The sequence below is a fragment of the Uloborus diversus genome, chromosome 2, assembly GCF_026930045.1.
Source record: "Uloborus diversus isolate 005 chromosome 2, Udiv.v.3.1, whole genome shotgun sequence".
NCBI lineage: Eukaryota > Metazoa > Arthropoda > Arachnida > Araneae > Uloboridae > Uloborus > Uloborus diversus.
Genome location: NC_072732.1, coordinates 207,261,422 through 207,283,345, shown reverse-complemented (window position 1 = coordinate 207,283,345; position 21,924 = coordinate 207,261,422). Strand labels below are relative to the sequence as shown.

The window sequence follows — 21,924 nt, the reverse complement described above, 5'->3', positions numbered from 1 at the left end:
AGGTTATTTTTGAAAACTCGATTTTTCAAAATTTGTTTCACCTCTGTTAAATAAAAGCAAAGCACTTTAGTTCAACTGCAATGATCTGTGTGAGTCCAGTTGATGTAAACAGCCCAATAATGCAAGATTGCACCATTTCACAAACCTCAATATAAATTGCCTTTGGGATTTTGAAAGCGTGCGGTGAGCTGGCTTCGTTGTTTTCATACTTTGGTATACGTCGACTCCGAGGAAGCGAAGGATCATCATTTTGTGAAGATTTTTCTTTTAAACACAATTCCCAAAAGTATTCAAAACTATCAAGCCTCCCATTTAATATACAAATCAAACCCTCATATATTTTTTCCAGATCAGCAACACTTAGATGAGCTCGCCGCAGCGCTGCCCACCGGCAACAGATTTGACCTGTATGTTCGCGCACTGGGACAAATTCTAAGTGTGCTTGCAGCACTATAACACAATCATTATTCACACTACTCGTTTTCAGTTAACCTGCTTACTACCGTAATAATTATTTGTTTTAACTCATTACTGAATGTATTTTACAAGGTAAACTATCTTCAAAAAAGGAAAATAAAAGATAAATTTATGAGTTTAGAAAACATAATATAACTAATACTTTTCTTGATTTATTGAGGGGGCTCTGCCCCCTCAAAAATATTTTTGAGGGGGCTCTGCCCCCTCAAAAATATTTTTGAGGGGGCTCGGGCCCCCTCAGGCCCCATGGAGTCGGCGCCACTGCTATGCTATGCTGTCGGGAAATCGGCACTTACTTTGATAATTGAACATTTAAAATTCAGCATATTTATGTGACTTATTATAAATTATCTTGTGAGAAATTCTTGAGGAATTTTGCTTGATTAAAAGAACTATATGATGCGGCCTGCGGCCGCCCCTTGCTTTGGCCGCCCTTGTGCGGTGCACACCCTGCACACCTGCTAGGATCGGCCCTGTGTGTTGTTATATTTACAACATTGTATTCAGTTCAGAAATCCTTAAAAATATTTCTGAAAGATTAAACTTTATATGAACTGTAAATTAATATCATCTAAACCTGCGAGCAACTTAATATGTGATTGAAAAAATGTTATGTAGGTTACATTTCTTAGTTTTGAAGAAATTAAATAAAACATCTTACGAAATTCAATCTTTTCTAGACCTAATAGAAAATAAGAACAACTTTTTAAGAAGCAGTCGATTACTTTAAAAACAATTAATCATTTATTGCTGATCATTTTAGGCCAGTGGTGCACACTAGATGAGGGGGTCCAGGGGGTCAGGACCCTTGCCATTGCAGTTGAGTTTTTTGAATTGACTAATAATGATGAGTGCTAATAAGCACGAAACTGCAGTCCTCGGCTAGAAATGACTGAGCTGGCGGTGTATTTCATGTACTTCTGCTTTAGCCCTGGCTAATGGGCGTGTAATTTACGGAATAATAATCTTATGTACGTAAGGTACATAAAATAGTTCCAAGAAAAGGGAACATTAAGTTCAGATTTAAAAAGTTGAAAAAAAAGAAATTTATTGTTTTTTTTCCTTTGCAAAATAAAACTGTATGTAAACATAATTTATTCTATGATTAATGCTTTGCTGTTTTTATTTTAATGAGAAAAATAAATATTCATTCTTGTGTTTTCTGGCATTTTAATTAAGTATTTGTTATTAATAAATTTGTTTTATTAACTAATTTTAAGTAATTTCAATATTTTTTTTAACGTTTTTTGTTCCTGACAATTGATAAGATCAAAAGAATATGTTTGGATGCATGTTGGAGTATGATATGAGAATGATGAAGCTCAAATTTTAGCCCCCCCCCCCCCCTCCTTCCACCTTAAAAAAATTCTTGTATGTGCCACTGCTATGCTGCTAGTACCAAAGGCGTATTTTCCCCTTCGAAAAAAATCTTTTTGTTAAATATTTGAGGGGAAAAAAAAAGAATTTCCAAAAAATTGGTTAATAGAAAGTTGTGCAACAGAAATCAGCTCTTTCTCTGTTACAAATAAAGGTGACGCTATGTGTACGACACTGTCCTCACTTGGTGGCGCTCAAACAAGAATGCCACAGCAAGACCTTTTGCTGATTCTTATTTTACGATACCGTATTTTTTTTGCTAAAACATTTTGGTAAAAACTGTCCTTCCCCTTTACAACAGTTCTATGCCTTCCCAGAGAGGCAGGTCCACATACTGGAAACATTTGGAGTAAGAACTTTTCAACCTTTTTGCTTTAATTTTGAGAAAGTAATCTCTAAAACTTTACGTAGGTAAAAATGCTGCAAGTTTTCTTTAATCAGGATACTGTTGTTTTTCAATTAGAGACGTACCGAGTAGCACTTTGGCCGAGTACAGAGTACTCGGCCTTTCACTACTCAGCCGAGTACCAAGCTACCGAGTACCAATTATGTTTTAAGAACCACCGACATGATTAATTTTGAACTCATTGAAATAGTAGTATAATCCTCCATATCCAAAAAAAGTTTCTAAAACATAATACCAGCTGAAATTTAATTACGCATTTTTCAAAAGATTTTATTTCTGTCAAAAATTTTACAAATTTTAAAAATTAAAAATAAACAAATAAATAAAAGTTATGATTAATCAAGTTGGTATTAAAACAAATTATATCAATCTATTATAATTTCAATCTGCCAAACATAAATAAATTTCAAAGCAAATAAAACACTATTAAAAGCACAAATGTGCAGGAACACTGCAGACAACGTTTTTCTGCGTTACAAGGAACGTCTTTATCATTGCATAAAATATGAGCTAATGAATGTAAAGACATCCGACAAAAAAATCTGACTTTCGTTGGATGCCTTTAAATTCATAAGCTCACATTTTGTGCATTGTAAAAGGCACTCCTTGTAACGCCAAAACACGTGTCTGCACTATTCCTGCACATTTGCGCTTTTAAAGTTGTTTTATTTGCTATTTTTTTAGCAAAGGTATTTTTATATTTCTTATCAATAATTTTTGTTTGTAGCAAAAATCCATTTGATATAAAAAGTTCATATTTTTGTTATGTACCTTTTTTACCTCATTTTCAATAAGAGAGTTTTACTAACTTTGGTTACATTAAATAAAGATTTCCTCCATTGAAGCAAAGCATACTTCATTATTCTCAAAATTTAAATTTAACTTGTAAATGATAGCAGTACATTACATGCTTGCACTTTTTTATTAATCGTAAAATCTGTCTTGAACAATGTTCAATTTTCTACAACTACTCGGTATTGGCTGAGTATCTGATCAAAGTTTGGCTGAGTACCGAGTACTAGGTAAATTGACCGAGTAGGCGAGTACCAAGTACTTGGTACGTCTCTGTATTTTAATGTAAACAAAGTGATCAGCATTTCAAATAAAAAAAGTCATGCCCCTTATCATTTGTAGCTAACTCAAAGGCATGGGCGGATTTATGGGGGGGGGCAGAGGGGCGCAATGCCCCCCCAGTTTTGGGAGGACTTCATGTAGTAAAAACACATCTTCCAAAAATTAAAATATATATATATATATATTATTATTTTTTCTTTTTTGAATAGTTTAGAAGGGCATGGGTGGATTTATAGGGGGGGCATAGGAGGCAATGCCCCCAGTTTTGGGAGGACTTTATATAGTAACAACACATATTCCAAAATCTTAAAACAAAAAATCATGACTTTTTCCTTTTTGAATAGTTTAATGAAAACGAAGAGAAAAGCGAATGTCTTTTTCTGATGGGAGAAAAGAAAATGGGGGGGGGGGGGGGGGAGGGGACGAACATTAAATACAAATAGTACAGCTGTCACTGGGGTGCTGAAAATGTGTCTAAATTCACTATTTTGGACTGAGAACCATTTGGGCAAGTATATGAATGAAAATATAGGCTAAACGAGCTATACATCAAGCTGCAACACTTATAATAATTAATAATTGACAATTAATTTAACAAATTAGAACCTAAAGCAAAGGGGAACCCCCCCCCCCCCCCATTCGCGCTAACAGAACGATCTACTCGTTATGATTTGTGTCCACATTTCAAGTATATTTGTGCATTTTATTTATGTTTTTAGTAGATTAATTCGTCTTTTGAGAAATTCCAAAAAACAGTTTTCTCTCTCTCTCTTTTTAAGAGAGAGAGGGAGAAAATAAATACTACCGCAAACTGAATAAATTTCAGTTATCTGAGTATTCTGATTAAATGAATATTTTTACTTAGAGGGAGAGTACAATTTTACTTACTTTATAAATACTGTTTAAAAAATAAGATAAGTCATAATCATCTAAATCTAAGTGAGTCAGTCCATGTCATTATTGAAATCTAAATAATTGAGTTATCAAAAGTTTTGGAAAAATTTACTGAAATTTTATAAAAGTCTATAAAAATCTAACAAAGATTGGTAAAATCGTAAAAATCCTTTAACGGTAAAAACTGACGAATTTTCGTAAAAATTACAAAAAATCAAGCAAAAATTTTCAGGAAAGAGTGAATTACAAACAGGGCCGAATTTGCTTATAGGATAAACAAGCTATTGCTTAGGGCCCCTGCTTTGAAGTGGGTCCCTAACTCCCAAAAACAATTCATGATTCGTTCCTTAAAAAATGGAAATTGCTTGAAAAAACTAATTTCATTTTTAAGTGCTTGAAAACCTTGAATATTTGGAAACGTGTGGCTACAAACCTTAAATTTTAAAATTTCTAACAAATGGTAGAGGGGGAGGAATGCCAAAATATGTCAAATTCAGCTCCTTACCACATCCTGTATTAAAATGTAAAAATCATGGTTCTCACGGAAACAAATACACACACTACTTCTATTTCTTTTCATTTTCTGCCCCACTTGCAACTGAAGAAAAGTTGTTGTCATGAGAAATCTATGGTTTCTTTTTTCTCTTAAATTTAAAATAGCTGTTTCTCACAAAGTTAGAACAGGACTGTAAAAATTTACAATCAAGTACTAAAATATCAGAGATTGGAAAGTACAAATGAAGTGCGTTAAATAATTTTATTTATTCTAGAGTCCTTGAAAATAATTAGATAGGTCTTTGAAAATCCTAAGCAAAGTGAGCTCCAATTATTTCTACTGCATATTGTTAATCTGTTTAGCCCAGGGGAAAAAAATGATACACTACCTCTACTCCTTTTCGTTTTCTGCACTACTTATAATTAAAAAAAGGTTGTTGTAATGAGAAATCTATAGTTTATTTTTAACCGACTTCAAAAAGGAGGCGGTTATCAGTTCATACCGTACGTATGTTTTTTTTTTTTCTGTTTGTCCACTCACAGCTCACCTAGTGAACCGATTTTGATGATCCTTTTTTTAATGGATAGGGGATGGCTCAACTTAGGTCCCATTACTTTGACCATATTTGTTCTATAGAAAAAAAATTATGGGCAAAAAACAGTAATTTCCCTATAAAATGATTAAATATAAAACCCATTGTTATAAAGTTTTGGTGCCCTACAACAGTAACATTAATAGTAATTGTAATGATAATTTTGAATGAAGGCTTCTCTGAAGCAAGCATCAAGTTTCTTCAGTGTTATTGCTTTATAGTCGGGGTAAACCTAACCTCGAAGCGAGATAATGATGTGATTAAGATCTGCTTAGGCCTTCACAATGCTACCAGGTTAAGTTTGCCTCAACTATGGTTTAGTGTTTTTATCGTTATCAACTATGCCAGAGGTTCCCAACCGATGGTTCGCGAACCCCCAGGGGTTCGCGAGGTGCAGGAAGAGGGTTCGCGAAAATTTCGGTGCAATGGCGGATTTTTCCTAGTTTGGTAAAAAATTATAAAATATTCAATTTGCACACATAGTTACTATTTTTTTTTTTTTATTTGAAAACGCGCCAGACTCTTGTATTAAGCTCAAAAAAAAAAAAAATCTTTCAGCGGTTTTATAATCTTGGTTAAAAAGAAATTTTCTCATTTTTTTTTTCGATAGACAACAAAAAGAGATATCCTTCCTTCTTTATTGCGAGGCGCCATGCAGAAACGTTGTATTAAGCTGTGGCGGGGATCACGATGACCTTAAAAAGGCGTTATCGCGTGGAGTCAATCAAACAATATACATAATATACATATGTCGAAAAAAATAAAGAATTCTCAAACAATGCATCATAGGGGTATTATTTCTAATCTGGTTGAAATATAACTCGGGAATTTCCGTCGAATTCAGTCATCGAATAGCAGACATGACAGCAAAAGGCTCCAAACTTAAAATTTATTACTGGATTTTACCCATCTGTTCGTTTTCAAAAATATATAACATCAGCATGCTCATACTTCTGGGGAAATAGTTGTTAACAGACGTATTTAGAGATACTTTAGAGATGCTTGAAAATAAGTGATTTTGTTCGCAATTGGTTTTGCTACGTGAACTTGCTACTCTGTTTGTGAAGTTATAATCGTGTTGGTAATTTTTATGATTTAATAACTTTCTGCTGTCATGGATCGATGGTTGAAAACTGGTAGTTTGGTTGAGCGACAAATGGACAAGCAGCCAATCGATCAACCCTCAACATCAGCAGTAACTTTCGAATCAACACAGGATATTGAAATAGATAGCTGTAATGAACTGCCGACTCCCCCGACTAAACAGAAAAGTGAACTAGGGGAGAAAAAAGGAAAAAAGCGAAAATATGACAGTGACTATTTACAAATGGGCTTTTATTTTACTGGAGAAGAGTCTGAACCTAGACCGCTTTGTGTTCTCTGCAACGAAGTTCTAGCGAACAGCAGTTTGAAACCGCCACTTCTGAAAAGACACCTCGAAACAAAGCATCTGACACACAAGGACAAACCTATCGAATATTTTAAAAGAAAATTGGAATATAATAAAAAGTGTAGCGTCTCTACGTTCCTGTTAGAATCCAACGAAGATAGTAAAATGGCCCTTGAAGCTTCATATCGAGTCAGTTATAGAATTGCAAGATCTGGACAGCCACATACAACTGCAGAAAATTTAATTGGACCGTGTGCTAAAGATATTGCTAAGTGTATGCTGGGAGAAAAGTCAGCAAAAAAAATTGACCTGGTTCCGCTATCAAACAACACAGTATCATGCAGAATTACTGATTTGGCAAGTAATGTGGAGAAAGAACTTGTGAATAGAATAAAAGAGAATAATTTTGCGATCCAGCTTGATGAGTCGACTGATGTAGCAAACGCTGCAATATTACTTGTCTATGTTAGGTATATTTTTAACGATACAATTAAAGAAGATGTACTATTTGCAAAACCTTTGAAAACCAACACAACTGGAGAAGCAATTTTCGAACTGGTCAACTTTAAAAATTATGTTTAAAAAAATTATCGATGTTGTTTAAAGAATAAAATTATTTTTCACTTTTTAGAGCAATTTTGAAGTTGGTTCTTTTTTTTTCAAAATTTTTTATTTCTTTCAAACTTAAAATGGCTGTTTCTTACAAAGTTTGAACAATACTGTACAACTGTATAATCTAGTTATCAATTTCTATTGTTATCCAATTAACCTTTATGAGGCTTTAAAATGCAGAACTTTATATCCATTTTACAAAGTTTCCTCCTGGGGAGAAACCCCCCGGCCTTCTAAAATTGGAGATATTCTATTTTTCCTACTTAAAAGGGAGCCCTGAGTTGCTCTCTTGATACCAGCTCCCTCTCTTAAGGTCAATTCAAAAAGGACAGCATGAAAACACACATTAATGAAAATGACACACAAAAAAATAAAGCATGCGTTTATGCATCACAGGAAACAGACAAAAAAAAATGGGAGGGGGGGCAATAAAAATGTTGCTAAAAAAAATCCTGACCCCCCCCCCCCCCCCCCCCCCCAGGAACTCAGTCCTAAATCCGCCTATGCTCAAAGGGATCAAATAAAAATTTTGTTATAGAAAGTTAAACGATAGAGTAAAATGTGAAGGAGAACTTAAACTACTACGTTAAAACCATTAATTAGCTATATAGCTTCACTATAAATGGGTGTGATTGTAAAAATTTTTATCACAACATTTAATCACCCTTTCTAAAGGTTGCTCGTCACAATTTTAAAATTCAATTTTTTTCTGTACCTTGATTCATTTTATCTTTAAAACATCAATGTAATTATTTTTGAAAACCATGAGGACTCTACAGGTAGATTAACTAAGGCAACTTTCACAATTGAATTTTTACTGCCGCAGCAATTTGATTCTTTCTTTTTAAATTTTACATATATCACAAAGTGTATTTTGACAGCCATTCATAACAAAGTTTTCACAACTTTATTTTTAAATGTGAGTGTTTTTTTTTTATTTATTTATTATTTTTTTTAGGATTCCTTAAGGTCAATCAATCTACTTCTAAGTATATGAATATTATGCACTAATATACTCTGAATGTGGAGGGAATACATCTTTAACGTTTCAAGCCATTTAAATACTTAACCCAATATAATGTCACCAAGATGCTAGACAATTAGCGGCTTTACCTAGGAACATTGTCATAAAGATTATAAGACGAGGATAAGGTTATTAAATAAACCCATACCTCTCCTGAGTTTTTTAAAATTAATTTAATCATAACTTCATAACATATATAAGTTTCACTGAAGAATTCAGAAACTATTTCTGTGTGAATTTCAAAACAATTGCTGATTTGTTCTTAAAGCGATGATACTTGAGATAACATATTTTGATACTACATGCCGTTTCTATTAAAAATCATAGCTTTTCTAAGAAATTACCACATGATTTCTTTCATTTAGCATCTTTTATTAGCTGAAAAAGAAATCTATTATTTCGCAAATAGGTTCCTAGATCAAAATGACTCTTCTAGGTGTGCCTACACATTAAAAAAAATGTTAATTATTGATTCCATCAAAGAATTAATGGACCAATCGCGATAATGCAGTCTCTTGAATTTGAAGCCAGTGAGTTAAATATAGTCTGCAACTCTGGGCCTCTGACTCCAGTAATACTTCTTTAGCAAACAAAAATGCTTTTATTCAAAATATGCTGTGTGTGTGTGTGTGTTTTGTGTTCTTTTTAATTAGCTACGAAAAAAAATTGCAAAGGAAAGGTCAGTTAAAGAGTAATAAATAAAAGAGTGAAATTAATTAATCCTTTTAGGGGGGGTACGTGCCCCCTGTGCCCCCCTAAAATCCGCTACTGTAACTCAGGGAACGCTTAAAAGTTCAAACAGCATTTACTAAATCCTACGAATTCAAATGCATTTAAAAATTACTCTAGCAGTACAGAGATCTTTCAGTTGAAATAAAACTAAACTTAACATTTTTGATTCGTTTGTAAGTACGCTTAATAATTTTAAATGTTTTTAATAGGCGCACAAATATATTAAAATACAGATTTCATTTTTGTACAAACAAATTTGTGGTTTAAAACGCGATCTGAAGAGCGTTTCAAAAAAATCTAGAAATCACATTTCATTTTTGAAATAAGAACTCTAAACATAGCATGCAGAACAAAACTGAAAATATGATTTAAGAATTAAAAATGAACATTAGGAGAAAAATTAAAAATCTCACTCTCAGGAAGAATACAGAAACATAGCACTGAAGTTAAAACGAATAACGATTTCATAGTTTAAACTATTAGAGAAAAAATGATTAAGAAATATAGAAAAATTCCACTTGGACGAATTCACTTCATGTCAGCAAGGCGCGGCAACTCGCTTGAGATGGTAAATAAGAATTCTCGTTGCCAAACGAAAGAAACTAAAATCGTGTGAGCGTGACATAAATGAAATATTTGCAAGCCGAAGAGCTACAGTTCATTGTGCTAATGTAAATGAAATAAAAACTGAACACACACTTTTATTCCAAGCTGTCTTACATAATACATCATACGTTTTCGTAGCGTGTTACGAAATCAGATACAAAATGGTGAACATACCATATTCCCCTTTTTTATGATTCTTATTATCTTAGGAGGAATAATATAAATATACCAGAGCGCTCTTTATCAGCACTGATGTCATTCGAAATTCCCAAGGAATATCACATAAAATTGCTATCTGTTGTATTATAATATGAATATTTGCTCCGCATTCTGTCGTTTAGTTGTTTGAATCGTAAAAGGACTTTGAGTAAAAGTGACTCGCATCTGTGAGCATTGTTTGACATTCGAAAGTGCATCTACAAAAATAAAATGCGGGAAATCATCAAAATCATTATGTAATGTGTACTGCAATAATTTTGAGTGAAAGAAAAATTTTATAGCATGACACATAAGCTTTAAAAGAAGCACAGCTTTTGAGAGAAATTTTATGCCTATGTGTATTTAAATAGTTCAGAAAAGAATTATTTAAATTTCTGCACGTTTGCTTATGATGACCATGGAAACTGCCACGAATTGTGGGGCATGGAGAAAAGGGCACCCATAAGCAAAATTTTATGGGGGAGGGGGGTTAAAAAAATTTCCCCGTGGTTTAGCAGAATATTTTCCCTATGGAAACCGATTCCAGTACAGATTAGAGTAGATGTTAAAATTTGACATTTTTAATGACTTATTCATTAATGGCTGGAAAAGAAATTTTTATACATTTTTTAAGAGAAAAAAAGCATTTAAAGCAAGGAAAGTTCTCATTTCTAAGGGGGGGGGGGGCTTGAGCCCCCACTTGCCCCTGCTCGATTCGGGAGAGGGGAGCGAAGCTATAGTACCTAGAAGCTTGTGCTTCGCTATAGTGCTTCTAGGCACTATAGAGAAGCACAAGCTCTGCCAATAAAAGTGTAGTACGAGGCCCAGTTCTATAAATTTTGGCCCCCCCCCCCCTGCAACAAAATCTGTAAGGCCCCTTCCCAGAGGCGACTCTTATCTCTACTAGCAAAATTTCTTTCATCAACCTTGACAGACCTTGATATTATACTGACGGCGTAAATATTGACGTGTTTCATACTGCATAAAGCTTGCATAAAGATTAAAAAGCAATATTACAATAACAACACGTATGCAACATTGCATTCATCTTAAAATATCAATATTGATATTACCTTACAATAACAACATTGCATACATGTTGACGTTGACGCCGTCAAGATGATATTGATTTCACGCTGTCGCCGTCAAGGTAATTAGTACACAATAGAACAGGTGGAATTTCGTTGATACTTGCGCATGCGCACAGTTCTTTCTACCCAGCGTCCCTCGCATTGCTGGTACATCTTCCTGCTTCGACCTTCGATTCAGTCGGTTCAGAAAAGCTGCACGTGGCGTTGCATTTTTTTAGACTTCGTTAAGTTGGTTGCTTAGTTATTAGTGTGGAATAGTATTGTTTTAGGAATAACTTATGAATGACTGATAACTGCATTTGTTTATTAATATAGTACTAAACAAGTCATATCGCAGACGATGTGCGATCAATGTTAGAAATGGCCGAAAGTAACTTTTTTCGTCCCTAGACTTTGAAACAAAGGACATGAAGCCCAGAATTTCGTATTATCACTTCAACCTCATGAGTAAGATTAATTTTATTCAATGGTTATTTATGTTATCTTTTAAGATAAATTCATATGTTTTGTCCATGGGATATTTTCAATGCTGACGACATCCATTTGAAAATGTACTTAATTGTATTTATTTATTTATTTATTATTTTGCTATCTTTACTCTTAAATGTGCTATAAAACCTTCTGCAATCATTCCTAACTAGGCATTTTATGTCTTTATAATACAATTAGAAGCATGAATTTAAAAAATGAGTCAAGTATTGCGCAAAACGAAGAAACTTTCATTTTTTAAATTAAATTGCGAATACTATTAATACTTTTATATGAATTTCCGATCAGATGTCAGCTTTAAGAAAATATTCTTAGGCTAGAAAACTATCTTGAAGAATAACAGAAATAATTAAAGAATGAAATTTAATTCTCGAGTTTAAAGTGAAAATAATACAAATAAGTAAATGACATAATACAAATAAATAAATGACAAAAAAAAAAAAAAAAAAAAAGCACCTTGCAAACGTGCTGATTTCATATTGTCATGTCAATGTATCCTGACATTTTCCTGTCATATCAATACGTATGCAATATTGCAAAAGCAAGATCATCTTGCCTAGACCTTGATTTCATGCTGTCGTGACAACATCGTGATATTATCCTGTCATATCAATACGTATGCAATATTACAGAAGCAGCCTACCTTGATATTTTCCTGATATTATGCTGCATACACCTTGTCAGTCAATATTGTGGCAGCCTGCTGACAGCATAAATGGAGTAACATAACAATATTGAGGCAGCATTAATGCAAGGTGATTTTTCTTGCATGCCAACCTTTATGCAATACTGAGGCAAGATATTTTGCTTACTCGGATGTCTTGCGAGGCCCTGGGCGAACACTTTTCGCGGGCCCTCAATTAAAAAATATTAACTATTATTGATTACAAGCAGGTAATCGATTACGATTACGGGCACAAGAAAGAATGATTACAATTACGATTATAATCCTCTGGTAAATCGTAATAACGATTACAGCAACTATCCGATTATGTAGAAAATGTTTCGATTAATTATTATAACATTCCGTTTATGATTACGATGACAGACTTATATTATGTACACTCCTGTTTGTGAAAATTGCAACACCATGCAGGAAGCATCATATTTGAATGAAATTTAATACACAGTTGAGTGGTAATGGTACAAATAAATGATTACATTTTCAAACCAAACAAACAATAAAAAGCGATAGAAATTAGTATTTCGAGTGGCCACCACGCGCCGCAATAAAGTTTTAATATCTGCCTGAGGAAGAGTATTCCATATTGTTTGTATGCGCAACCAAAGTTCGTCTGTCGAAGCAACAGGACGAGGATCATGAGCGAGACGTCGCCCAACGAAATCCCACACATGCTCAATGGGTGACATATCTGGGGAATATGCAGGCCAAGGAAGAAGCTGTACCTGCTGCGAATCAAGGTAGGATTTGACAGTCATGGCGACATGTGGACGGGCACTATCCTGCTGGAAAACAGCCCCTGGCAATCCTTGCAGGAAAGGAATAGCCTGGGGCTGTAAACCTTTGTTTATGTATCGGGTACTGTTCAAATTACCCACAATTCATAGCAATTGTGATCTTCCATGATATGCTATGGCACTCCAGACCATAACTCCGGGTGTTCGTCCACTGTGGTGTTCGACAATGCACTCCGGAATGTGCCGTTCACCGGCATAGCGCCTGACATGCATTCAGCCACCATGGTGCCACAAATTGAAGCGGGATTCGTCAGAAAAGACGACCTGCTGCCAATCAGCATGCCAGCTCCTATGCACATTGGCCCATTGTAGTTGCAGGCGGCGATGGTTTTGGGTGAGAGGAATCCTGTATAAAGGAACCCTTGCGAGCAGCCCACGCTGCAGCAGACGTCTCCGAATTGATGAAGCACACAATGAAAGACCTGTAGCTGTTGACCACTGCGCTGCAAATTGTCTAGAAGAAGCTGTGCGGTCCGTCAGCGCCATACGCAACAGGTCTGTCATCACAAACTGACGTCACATTTCGGGGTCCACTCCCGGATTTCTGAACTGTCCGACCCTCGTCCGTCCACTGCTTCCAAACACGCATGATTGTGCTGCTGTTACGCTGCACACGAGCGGCTACTGCACGATAAAACAATCCAGCTCATTCAAGGCCGACGATTTTGCCCCGTTCAAACTCCGAAATTTGCTCAAATTTCGCTTTCTTTAGTCGAAGAGGCATAGTAAAGATTCAGTGAACGTTTATTTTAGCACAGTGGTTCCCAACCTTTTTTGGCCCATCGCCCCTTTCGGAAGTTAAATTAAACCTATTGCCCCCCACATTCTTCCCTTAAAAACACAAATTAGATGGCGCTGAGTTTAGTGAAAATTAATGCTACTGAACGCCTAATTTTAGTTTAAAGCTTCAAAAAGTCCATGATAAAGCAATAATTAGCTTTTAAACTGACTTTTTTATTCTTAACCCCTTCCCCTCTACTCCCTCCCCCCCCCAAAAAAAAGAAAAGTAAAAAGATGAAACGTAATTTTAAGTGCTTTAATTAACCAACGTCATTTACATACTTAGCAAAAATAAGAATATTACATTTTTCACTAACATGCTTTTTTTTTAAATTGAAATCCGGAAAAAATTGAAATTTTTAACTATTAAGATTTGTTCTTTTTTACCTTTTTAATGGCTGCCTTGTACTTGATGGAACTCCGTTAAAGTTTTGATGTCTGGCTTTATATTAGTGAGATTTAATCTGAGGTCCACTTTGAGGCAGATGTCCAATCTATTTCTTTGCTTCGTGAGAAGCGGCACTACAGAGCTAAATCCTCTTTCAACTAAATATGTTGAGGGGAATGAGATGAGGAGCTGTTCAACTTTTTGCCAAAGTTGTGGGTAAGTACCCATAAGATTCACCCAGGCAAGTTCGTAACCATATTGCTTAAAAGTAATTTTTGATTCACAATCAAATTTCAAATCCATAAACTCTGTCTGCAAAGAGTTTTCCAGTTCATTCACATCTTCAAAACTAAATGGGTCTAAAATCCAGTCAGGAATTTGTAAGTTGATCAAATCTGCAAACTTTGATTCCGTGTTCTTTTTTAACTGATCAAGGTGATCAATAAAAACTAAAATTTTTTCTTCACGAAGTTCATCATCCACGATTCAACTTTTTTTTAGAGTCGGAAACAGGATAAATTCTTTACGGCCAACATTTGCCTTGTGGATTTCGAATTTGGCAATGAATGCTGAAATTATGCTTTTGGCCTTGATGAGGTTCATCTCGTTTCCTTGAAGCTTAATGTTGACTTCGTTCATTTTTTCAAAAATATCTGTGAGATACGCAAGTTCCAATTTTCGCTGTTTCAAATTCTCACTTAAAGCAGGATCATGCCAAGTCGAGAAACTCAGCTACAGAGTCGAATAATTCAAAGAAACGTCGCAAACAGTTTCCTTTGGAAAGCCATCTCACAGACGTATGTAAAAGCAAGCTCTCGAAACAGGCGATCATTGAGAGAATTAGCTTTGATCTTGTTAATACCAGTAATGACTAATTGTAAGGTTTCATGTAAAACACCACTCATTTTTTTTGCAGCCAAGTGTTGACGATGAATGACACAATGGATGGTAATCACTTCTGGCACTTCTTTTTTAAGGTGTGCAAGAAACCCAATATGATGATCCGCCATGGCAGGGGCACCATCTGCTGCGCAAGCACTTACATTTGTCAATGGAATTTATTTTTTTTTCAAAATAATCCTTCACCACTTTAAAAATCGACGATCCCTTTGTATCACTAATCAAAGTTCTGGCGAACAACATTTCCTCAGTTATCTCTTTCAACTCATTAATAAACCTCACGTAAGCTAATAAAATAGCTCTGTTACCTGTCACAGTTGATTCATCAATCTGTAGTGCAAGTTTACTTTGTTTCAAAACATTTATGAGTTTGCACTCAACGTCAGCAGCCATTTCATCTATTCTCCTGGAAACTGTGTTGTTACTCAGGGGGAGAGATTGACTTATCTTTTTACTGAAGCCCTCACCAAGCAAACTTTCAACTATTTTTTTGGCAGCTGGTAGAATAAGAGATTCGCCAATCGTATGAGGCTTACTACATTTTGCTATCAAAAGAGACATTTCGTAAGAAGCAAGAAGCCCTTTGTCAAGATCTGTTGCTTGTCTACTAAGTAATTAAAGCACCTTTGGCCGTCTATCCGCTTTAGTTTTGAGGTCTTGAAAATAACTAAGAGTTTCATTTACTTTGTCACCATGTACTCTTTACAAATGCGCTTTCATTCGCGAGAGCTTCATCGCTTCATTACTAGAAAATATTTTATCGCACAAAAGACAGTGCGGAAACTGCACATTTTGCGGTGACGTGACAAAACCAAATTTTAAATACTCTTCTGAATACTGCCGGCATTTCGTTTTCGAATTCATACCGAACTTCCACACTACGAAACATGCACAGTTAAACAGAAATTCACTAAATTAAATCAAACAATAGAAACTATGTAAGGAGGTTTATGCGCTGATTGCAAGATTCTGAATGACAACTGATAAGTAAATGCAAAAATCCATTCCTACACATATCCATCTACTTTTCAGGCGTTAAATATATGCTGGCGCAAACGGTCAGACAGTGCTTACAAGATTTTTTTTTTCTTCCTCGTGAAAACGGCAATAAAATAAAAGATATTATTTTTCGCTTTTGGGATTTTTTTATCCGAACAGATTTGATTGAGCGGCAAATCATACATGCCTTATTTTCTGGGAACGACTTTCTTTTATTTGACGTGCCATATGCTTGGTTCGGTATTACACAACACAGGTATTTTGAAAGATATTTCTGAATTCTGTACCAATTTGTTTTAATAAATATAGTTTTTGAAAGGTCAAGAATTTCCCATTACCAGGTATCCGAATACCGGTCGCCTCCCTATCGCCCCCTAGAAGAGTTCGATCGCCCCATTGGGGGCGATCGCCCCCAGGTTGGGAATCACTGTTCTAGCATATAACAACCGGTAATCATTCACGCCTCGATACAGCCGTCTATTTATATTCAGTTCGATCCACCGTTCAGAGGGCGCTTCTCAACATACGCATGCGCTACCGGTCTGCAATTCTAATCATTTGCATATTGTGCCCTACTTTACATTTCCTGCAATTTTGAGCTCACTCGCGTAAGGAGTGTATATGTATCACTCATTTGCATCAACAACGTGACAGTTGAAAATTATAATTTTTGATTTAATAGTAAAAAGATAATTGCAACTACCGTGTAGTATTCACGTAAAGATTATTTATTTTGTATTATTGCGCTGTTGCAGGAAAAGAGCAATATATGAAAGATAAAAAAAATCTGGAAAATTCAATTTGCGTACATTACACAATGGTACAATGGACTGTACTCTACAGATATAGACACACTCTGATTCAAATGTAAACACAGTGCATATTTAGACACACGGCAGTGTGTCAGTCAAGTTCGGAAATCAGGCGACATATCTGTCAGTGTGTATCTTACACGAACCATTTCAAGCAACTTTTGACTCCCTCATTTCTCAATAACTATTAAATCTACGTGCTTGCAATTTTGTATGTCTAATAGAGCTGCCTAGCAGACCTACTAAATTTCATGAATGTATCTCTTATAGTTATGGAATTATTGATATATCTGAAAAGTGTCATTTTTTACACTGACTCACTCACTCATCAAAATGTTTACGAACTTCCAAGTGTCTCACACACTTGAAATTTGGCATAAAGATAGATTTTCATGCATATGTAAAGGGAAAAATCTAAAAAGTCAAAAAACTACATTAAAAACTAGCTGACACAGCCACGCGTTGCTGTGGCGAAAAAGTTGGATTAAAATTTTCTTTTTCTCATTATTTTGATATAATCAAATAAATATTTTTAATAGAGCTTAAAATAGCATAGCCTATTTTAAAACATATGAGATTGATAATAGGCGTAATTCAATATAAAAACGATTCATAAATGTTCCTGGAAAATTATGGGCAGCTGATGTGGTCAATTTCTGCCAGTAACATGTCATGCCAAAACCCGGAAAGTTTTCCGATAAAAGTTAATAACCTTCCTGAAATTATCTCGGAAGCCTCTTGAAAAATTCGAAGATCTTCCCATTTGAAGCTAGTCGTGTTTCTGGAACTTTAGTGTAAACTTAGAAAGGGATAAAAAAAAAAGCTTAGCACCTTTCTGATTTATTAAGGAACATCTATAAGCAGTGATGCAAACATAGCCAAAGCTTAGCCAGAACTGCAAGCAAGTATCGAAAATTTTTACTCAGTAACGTTTCGGATTTTTTTTTTTACAGTGCAGGCTGAAGAAAGTACTTATTGAATTCAATAAGTACTTTCTAAGTACTTATTGTAATAAGTATTTTCTCTATTAAGTAAGATAGATAATAGAGAAAGTAATAAGTACTTTCTCTATTAAGTACTAACTAAATTTTCTATGGAAAAAGCACTATACTTACGCTTAGTAAATTTTGTAAGTATGACTTCGACCAAAAAAAAAAAAGTAAAAATAACTTGAAAATGATAGTAAATATCGAAACTGATTGTAAAATAACAGAATGTAGAAATTAAGCGTAAACCACCATACACTTTTAGATTCTACACTACATTTTATTCACCTCTGCTATCTCTATAGTTTGTAATCAATAACTTCTTTACAAAATACCCTAACTAAATTGAAAACATATAAAAATTAAATTTTTTCAATGAAGTAGATAACATTGACTTCGAACTATTGTTTCTAATATTTGAAAACTGAAAACTGTCTAAGCACTAAGTTGTGCACAATGTTCTTGCTTAACCAGTCTTTTGCTAATATGAAAAGTATGATAACTTTCCACTTGTGAGTAGGCGATATATGGTTGCCCATGAGAGAAATATTTATGTTTTAAGTTCAAACCGAAAGAAGACATTGTTTGTTCTTGAGATCTATTTATGGTCTTTGCAAAAGCTAAACGAATCAAAAATTGAAGCCTTCCAAATGTGTTTGAAAATTATGAGGTTATTAATGGATTACGTGGCAACACAAACATTTCTCCTTGAAACTTTCCCGTCAAAATTGTTGACTTTTGATGAAGAAACGTGTACCGTTGCGTAATTTGGGTGGGTTCAAATCGCGAAAAAGAATAAATTGTTCAGCCAATTTTCAACCGGAAATCGTGTAGTCGCATTCCTGGTGTATCCAGGGAATTTTAAAATTCAGTTGGAATGTTTACAGCTTTGTTTTCATCGACAACTGTATAGACTTGTTCAGCATCAATGGGGAGCTTTTTTTTCCAGCCGTCAGTAATAGCTCATTATTCGCAATAATTGTAGCTAGGACAGCGTCATTGCTCTGTTGTTATACGTTGCAAATCAGTGTTAACTAAGTCGGTGGCCCAACTATCAAGTGACGGCATATCATATTAACTAAGTGGCAAATTTGAAATTGAAACGCAAAAACCTTCAGTTAAAACTAAAGCTTCATATTCATCTCTGGTGTAAAATCTAGATTCGGATATTTGTGTGTTTGTTAAACTTTATGAAATACGTCTTCAAACGTGAAAGTTATATAGTTTCTCCTTAAAAAATGATGATTGTGTTAGATAGTATGTCGTCAAAATTGTTTTAAACAGTTGACGAATAGTGTTTCTTCTTATGTCAAACTTGCATTAGAAAGTGTCAACTCCCAATGACTTTGTGCGACCAAAAAATACAATTTGCGACATGCATCGGGATATGTATTTGACAGTCGACAATTGGCGATCCACAAATATTCCTGTCTGTTCGGGAATGTTTACCGAAAGCAAAACTGCTATAAAACCAGCGCGATTACAGAGGCAATTATGATTTTAAAGAAATTAAATTTATCTGGGAATAGACTCTCAATTAGTTCACTTTTCGTCTCAACGGCAGTGTAGAGATTGTCTGCCTATTTGTTGTTCTGTATATTTTGATACAGTTTAATTTCACCGTTTCCAATACCCAGCAATTGCTTAGAAAATACTTGTACGATTAGATTATTTTGTGTTTATACTCGCATGTTCATGGCCAATCGCATTATCTCGACATTATGCTATAAAAACGATTGTTTTAAACATGCGTTGATTTCATCAGAATAACTGGTAATGTCTGCCGGAAGTCCCCAAACAGTATTCAGACAATTTCGCCTAAAAGTTTATCGTTGCCGTTCAAATCTTGCACAATCCTATGATGTGCTTCGAATGAATGCTTTTACTCATGAGCCATAGTACACTTATCCCAAATTATAATTTCACTCTCTTGCAACACTACAGCCATTCCACATTTTTTTTTCTTTAATGTTACACATTGCGTTTTATTTGTTATGAATATCTAATAGGCAACTTTAAAGCTGAATGTGCTTTTCGTCTACCATCTAAAAAAAAAGTAGCAGCAATGCCTGACGATGCAATTGTCACTGTAATTTTCTGTTGCGAACGTATCTTTGCAAGAATTAATGATATGAAAAATATCTTGGGGAACAAAATAGAGAAAATAATTGTTTTCCGCTTAAATTCATTAACCTTCCTGAAATTAACCTGGAATATTTTTGAAGAATTCAGTAGTCTTCTTGGTTCAAGGCAGTTATGATTCTGGCACCTTCAGAGAAGCCTAACGCAGGTTTAATATAATAGCCTGGAACCTTCCCGCTTTTCTAAGAAAGCTCTCAAAGCATCAATGCACGCATTGCCAACGCTAAGACAGACTCTCAAGCAAGTAACTCGAATGTAACTCCTCTGCAACTCTTGCAAAGCTTCGTGACCCAGATATCTTTTCGCACTCATTGGGTGTTGAGTCAATCTGGTCGAACCGCAATCGCTCCGAAACCGATACACCTATTAAATACGTTTAGTTAATCTTGGTACTGGTGGAGAAAAATATTTTTCACAACGGTGTGAAATCTGCAATTTGAAGCAATTCAAGGAAAAGTTTTGAAAAATATAGTTGATTTTCTCAGGAAGTGAATAATAACCTGTAATATCCCGAAACGTTATATGGAAATTCTAAGCAACATTTCTGAGTTTTTTTATCATGGTGTTTTTAGTAGTAAGTCATACGATGTTAGAGTTATATCAATTAATCAACTTACACCGCCATTTATTTAGAATTTTTAGAACTAAACAATTAATTCACACTAGTATTGCATAATTAATATGAAATTTCCAATAAAAAATCATAAAAACTATCCTATCTTTTAAGTTGGACCAAATGACACATGGATATGAAATTTGAGAGAAATCGGTTGAGTAGTTTCGGAGTTTACCCCGAACAAACATCGTGACACGAGATTTTTATATATATAGACTAGCTGACCCAGCCACGCGTTGCTGTGGCGAAGTAGTTGGATTAAAATATTCTTTTTTACTTAATATTTTGATAGAATCTAATTAATAGTTTTAGTAAAGCTTAAAATAGTCTAACCAATTTTAATACATATGAGATTGATAATGGGCGTGTTCGGTTGAATTAAGTACTTATTGAATTGAGTAAGTAGTAACTAAATTTTCAATGGTAAAAGCACTATAGTAAATTTATCAAGCACCCTTAGTAAATTTATCAAGCACCCTTAGTAAATTTTGCAAGCATAACTTCGGCCAAAAGTAAAATCAAAATAACTTGAAAGTGATAGTAAATATCGAATCTGATTGTAAAATATCGGAATGTGGAAATTAAGCATAAACCAACATACACTTTTAGAATGTTCACTACATTTTATTTATCTCAGATTTCCCTATAGTTTGTTATCAATAACTTCTTTACAAAATACATTAACTAAATTAAAAACATATAAAAATTAAATTTTATAAATGAGGTAGATAACATTGACTTCGATCTATTGTTTCTGTTATTTGAAAGCTGAAAATTATCTAAGCACTGAGTTGTGCACAATATTCTTGCTTGACCTGTCTTTTGCTAACTCGAATAGGTATAACTTTCCCACTTGTAAGTAGGTGATAGATATTTCCCCATGACAGAAGCATTTATGTTTCAAGCGCAAACCGAAAGTACACATTGTTTGGTCTTGAGATCTATTTATCAAGCCTTTCAAATGTGTTTGAAAATCATGACGCCATTAATGGCTTGCGTGGCAGCACAAAAATTTCTCCTTTTAAATTTCCCGTTAAAATTATTGAAATTTTGATGGAAGAAACGTGTACCGTTGCATAATCTAGTTGGGTTTGAACTGTGAAAAAAAATGGGGAGCCAATTTTCAACCGGAAATCGTCTATTGGCATTCCTGGTATTACCAGAGAGTTTGAAAATGCAGTTGGAATTTTCACGGCTTTGTTTCCATCGACAACTGTATTGCCTTGTTCAGCATCAACGGTCAACACAACGATTATGATTTTTGTTTTAGCTGTCAGCAATGGCTTATTATTCACAATAATCGTAGCGTAAGCGTCATTTCACTGTTTTTTCTCTTTGCAAATCAGCGTCAACTAAGTAGGTGA

General features: G+C 34.6%; 1 protein-coding gene across 1 annotated transcript in view; it reads right to left on the bottom strand.

Annotated features, from left to right (window-relative positions):
- The window catches only part of LOC129217648 (U-scoloptoxin(05)-Er3a-like), a 34,025-nt gene extending 24,399 nt beyond the window's left edge, over positions 1–9,626 (bottom strand). Inside the window, exon 1 of the mRNA XM_054851976.1 lies at positions 9,488–9,626. Coding sequence (XP_054707951.1) covers positions 9,488–9,542 — 55 coding nt within the window. The 5' untranslated portion in view covers positions 9,543–9,626. The remainder of the gene's footprint in view (positions 1–9,487) is intronic.
- Positions 9,627–21,924: the final 12,298 nt, after the last annotated feature.